The 4,724-nt window shown below is 52.3% G+C and overlaps 1 protein-coding gene across 1 annotated transcript; it reads left to right on the top strand.

Moving 5' to 3' along the window:
* Positions 1 to 222: 222 nt before the first annotated feature.
* LOC147315937 (uncharacterized) lies at positions 223 to 2,033 on the top strand. Its single transcript, XM_086258965.1, has 3 exons — positions 223 to 984; positions 1,262 to 1,675; positions 1,788 to 2,033. The coding sequence occupies exons 1-3, from the start codon at positions 223 to 225 to the stop codon at positions 1,905 to 1,907; spliced, it is 1,296 nt and encodes a 431-aa protein (XP_086115091.1). The 3' UTR covers positions 1,908 to 2,033.
* Positions 2,034 to 4,724: the final 2,691 nt, after the last annotated feature.

The following is a 4,724-nucleotide window of genomic DNA, read 5'->3' on the forward strand; positions in this document are numbered from 1 at the left end:
GGGGTGTGTGAAGGCACAGGGGCAGAGAGCACGGGATACCAGCACTTGGGAGAAGACACGTCACGGGAGTCGAGGGAGCACTTTTGGAGATTTAATGTGTGGTGTACAATTACCTCACTGTAAATAAACCCACTGTTCATTCCATTAAGTCTGCGTTTTGGGTCCTTTCTCCTACATCCCCCACGGTCTGCCCTCCAGACCGTGACAGAACGATCCTGCCAGATGGACCCAGCGGACTTTTCGGAGAGGTTCAGGAGGGAGGTGACAGACAAAGTAAATAGTCTATGTGAACTGTGGCTGGAAGCGCACGCGGAGGGTTTACGTTGTGCTGTGGAGAAGCGGTTGCAGGAAACACTGACTTGTTTTCCCTGGGTGTTGGACAATCTTTTTCCGATTGTGGCGGATTTCCTGCTCAACACCCTTCACCTCCACTCTCCGATCCAGGCTGCCCCCCCACTCGGCCAGCCTGAGGTTCTTCAGCCTGATACGCCGGCCCCGACGTCTACCCGGAAACGGCGTTCACGCCGCCGGCGTTCCTCACCGCAGCCGCCCTCCCGGACATCTCAAGAACCGGCTGTGGTGAGTAATAAGGACACTTTTTCATTTCTCACCCCATCTGCTTTTTTGTTTTCAGTGGATGGTGACACCGCTGACGCTGCTGCAAGCCGGCCAACAGTACAACTAGCGTGGCCTCATTCAGCAGTCTCCACGCCACTGGCGGCTTCACCATCTGCGGTTGTAGCGCCGTCATCATCCCATCCGCATGCAGTCACCCCTCGGCCATCTTCTTCACCGGCTCTACCTTCACCTTCCCCACCTGCGGACACCGCATCACCATCTTCGCCTCCGGATCATCCATCTGTGGCTGAAGCGCAGCCAGAGGTGCCCGCACGGCCAGCTGTTGAGCCCTGCGAGCCGGAGCAGGAGCCCGGAGAGCGGGAGGAGCTGCTCAGCGAAGCGGAGCAGGAGCTCAGGGAGCGGGAGGTGCCCGCACGGCCAGCCGTGCAGCCCTGCGAGCCGGAGCCCGGAGAGCGGGAGCAGCGGCTCGGCGAGCGGGAAGAGCTCAGCATGCTCGAGCTCAGCATGCTCGAGCTCAGCATGCTCGAGCTCAGCATGCTCGAGCTCGAGCATGCTGAGCTCGAGCATGCTGAGCTCCTCCGGCTCGCTGAGCTCCTGCTCGAGCATGCTCGAGCTCAGCATGCTCGAGCAGGAGCTCAGCGAGCCGGAGGAGCTCAGCATGCTCGAGCAGGAGCTCAGCGAGCCGGAGGAGCTCAGCATGCTCGAGCAGGAGCACAGCGAGCCGGAGGAGCACAGCGAGCCGGAGGAGCTCAGCGAGCGAGGGGAGCCCGCGTCGCCAGCTGTAGAGCTCAGCGAGCCGGAGGAGCTCGGCGAGCCGGAGGAGCACTGTGAGCCGGGGGAGCCCAGCGAGCTAATGCCGGAGGAGCACTGTGAGCCGGGGGAGCCCAGCGAGCTAATGCCGGAGGAGCACTGTGAGCCGGGGGAGCCCAGCGAGCTAATGCCGGAGGAGCACTGTGAGCTGGAGCAGCTCAGCGAGCCACCCACTGAGAAGCCCGCACCGCTGCTGGCGGACCTCAACGAGCCGGAGGGACCGGCGTTGCCAGCAGAGGAGCTCGGAGGTCCGGAGGGATCCGCTGAGCCAGAGCTGGAGGTCGGCGTGCCGGAGGGGCCGCCACGTCCTGCAGCCCGGCCGCCACGTCCTGCAGCCCGGCCGCCACGTCCTGCAGCCCGGCCGCCACGTCCTGCAGCCCGGCCGCCACGTCCTGCAGCCCGGCCGCCACGTCCTGCAGCCCGGCCGCCACGTCCTGCAGCCCGGCCGCCACGTCCTGCAGCCCGGCCGCCACGTCCTGCAGCCCGGCCGGTACATCGAGAATCATGGGTTGTGCTGAGGCGGGAGCTACAACGCCGCCGCCACCGGACCCGTGGCAGGCCACCAGAACCGTTCCACCGCGGCTGCCGGACCCATGGCCGCCCGCCGGAGCTCCTGCGTTTCCATCAAGGGGTTAGAGGTAGGCCACCTGAACTTTTTTGCCGCCACTGCCTAACCCGCAGCGGGTCCCGCTTGTTTTGCCGTCCTACAGGTCGGCCGCCAGAACTGTGTTTGCTGCCACTGGACCGGGGGATTGAACTGTTGAACTGTGTTTTTCTTTTGTTGCTTTGTGGCGGCTGTTTAGCGGAGTGGTTTTGGGGCCCTCCGTCCTGGACCCCCCGCCACCCGCCCTGGGTTGGTTGTTCTGTGGTTTTGTTTTGGGTCGTCGGGAGTCGACCCTTTGAGGGGGGGGTACTGTCACGGACCCGGTGCCGGGGACTCGGGGTTCGTGAACAGTGTGGACCTTTATTGTTATTAGTGTATTGGATGTACGTTTGCTGCACTGTGCTGTTGTGTTCCGTGTGTGTGTGTGAGGCTGGAGGATGAAGGACAGCCACCTGCAGGCCTGATGGGTGTGGCCCTGCCAGCTGCTGGTCACGCCTAGCTTACCACACACCTGCTTCTGATCAGGATCGTCGGGGGAACTACTTAACAGAGCGATGGAGCTTCCTCCGGCGCAGGATCGTTGAGTTAGACTCCATGTCAGTGTTTCTAGTGTTGTTAAAGTGTATGCCTGCCGGAGTTTGTGCCATAACGGCTGTGTCTGTGTTTTTCCCCAGGAGGACAGCGGAACACAGGACTGCAAGACACACGGGGTGTGTGAAGGCACAGGGGCAGAGAGCACGGGATACCAGCACTTGGGAGAAGACACGTCACGGGAGTCGAGGGAGCACTTTTGGAGATTTAATGTGTGGTGTACAATTACCTCACTGTAAATAAACCCACTGTTCATTCCATTAAGTCTGCGTTTTGGGTCCTTTCTCCTACATCCCCCACGGTCTGCCCTCCAGACCGTGATAGCATCAGCACAGGTTGTGAGACACTGCTGTCCTCGATGCCTCTCTGGTGCTGAGCTGACAAACTTCTTTTGGACTTGAGAACTAGACTGCAGGTGGAGAAGGGAAAAAATCACAGAGGGCTAGTTTTCTGCTTTAGTGTCCCAATTTCAGTTTGAGCTAAACCTTAGCAAACAGTAGACAACAGCAGAAGTGCAAAGTACACCAAGTTATTTAATTAATTGCTGAATCCTGCCACACAAGAACCTGATTATCATACTGAGCAAATGGATTCCTAAAAGCTTGCAAAAGTATTGGCCCCCCTTGAACTTTTCTGCATTTTATCACATTACAGCCACAAACATGAATCAATTTTATTGGAATTCCACGTGGAAGACCAACACAATGTGGTGTACACGTGAGAAGTGGAACAAAAATCATACATGATTCCAAACATTTTTTACAAATAAATAACTGAAAAGTGGGGTGTGCGTAATTATTCAGCCCCCTGAGTCAATACTTTGTAGAACCACCTTTTGCTGCAATTACAGCTGCCAGTCTTTTAGGGTATGTCTCTACCAGCTTTGCACATCTAGAGACTGAAATTCTTGCCCATTCTTCTTTGCAAAACAGCTCCAGCTCAGTCAGATTAGATGGACAGCGTCTGTGAACAGCAGTTTTCAGAGCTTGGGTTTAGTACTTTCTGTGCGATAAACATTTGCACCAAAATTTAAATTCTGGATTTTTCCTAAAAGGACTACCTACCACAAACATGGACTTTGAGGAATTTCTACACAGTTTATGCAGTTTTGCTTTATGTACTTACTTTACTCTACACTCTACTGTTCTCTACAAGTGACTGTTTCAATGTGTGAAATTGAATCCAACTTGGATACATGACAAATCGTCATCACACATATAGTCAGTTTCAACTTTTTAATATTTTGCAAAGGAAAACTTCCCACAAAATGGATAAAAAAAACCAGAAGGTGAGATGTGTTCTCAAACAATATGAAAATTCACTATAATCAGTATATCTATATTAATTGCACAAATAAATACCCCATAAATTATTATTATGCAAATGTAAGTCTTTTATATGTAACCTTATCTAAAGAAATTATTTGTGTATAGAGTTAATTTACAGCAACTTTGTGACCTGATGATGCTTTCTATTCATGAAATGAGGAAGTTACTTATGTTACATTATTAGTTATTTGGCACCAGCCAGAAATGATAATCAACAACAGACATATCATTAAGATGTTCACAGAAAATACTGTCTCTTGTAGGATTATGAACATAGTTCTATCAGGCTCTTTTTGGTTAATACTGGAGTGTTATTCCATCTACTGTAATTTCTATTTGTCAACATGTTCCGCAAAAGCCCCATCAGAGAACAGAGCAGGTGTCAATGTCAAGAGACATCACATTGATTCACACTGAAATAGCATGAATAGCATGAAATAGAGAACCTCGGGTGCAGCTAGGTTTGCGAAGTAGCTTGCAGAGGTAGCAGCATCTCTATGTAGGCTGACGCAGCATCAATAGCGCAACTGATATACCCAAAATGCTGGCTGAGCTTAACTCTGCAGCATGGCAGAATTAATGCTGTGCTTACTTGGTGGTAATGTTAAGATATGACTTTACTTACCTTGACATTGGGTCAAGGTGAATGAAAAATTGTGGCTGTGGTGTAGTTACTCATGACAAACATTTACATTTAACCAAAAAAAAAAACAAAATACCTTCCATATCCTTCACCAACAGCCTTTGATACTTGTCATCTGGTCTTACAATGTAATGTAAAGCATCAAATAATAATACTAAATGTATCCTGC

This window comes from Aulonocara sp. 'chitande type north' Nkhata Bay, linkage group LG13 (assembly GCF_057382095.1).
Source record: "Aulonocara sp. 'chitande type north' Nkhata Bay isolate Kocher_YH1m ecotype deep benthic linkage group LG13, A_spYH_male_GT1.1, whole genome shotgun sequence".
Lineage (NCBI taxonomy): Eukaryota > Metazoa > Chordata > Actinopteri > Cichliformes > Cichlidae > Aulonocara > Aulonocara sp. 'chitande type north' Nkhata Bay.

Coding starts and splice junctions, on each gene's coding strand:
- LOC147315937 (XM_086258965.1), top strand. CDS start 223: ATGGACCCAGCGGACTTTTCGGAGAGGTTCAGGAGGGAGGTGACAGAC. Junction 985..1,261: donor AGGAGCTCAGGGAGCGGGAG/GTGCCCGCACGG, acceptor GAGCTCAGCGAG/CCGGAGGAGCTCAGCATGCT. Junction 1,676..1,787: donor AGCCAGAGCTGGAGGTCGGC/GTGCCGGAGGGG, acceptor CACGTCCTGCAG/CCCGGCCGCCACGTCCTGCA.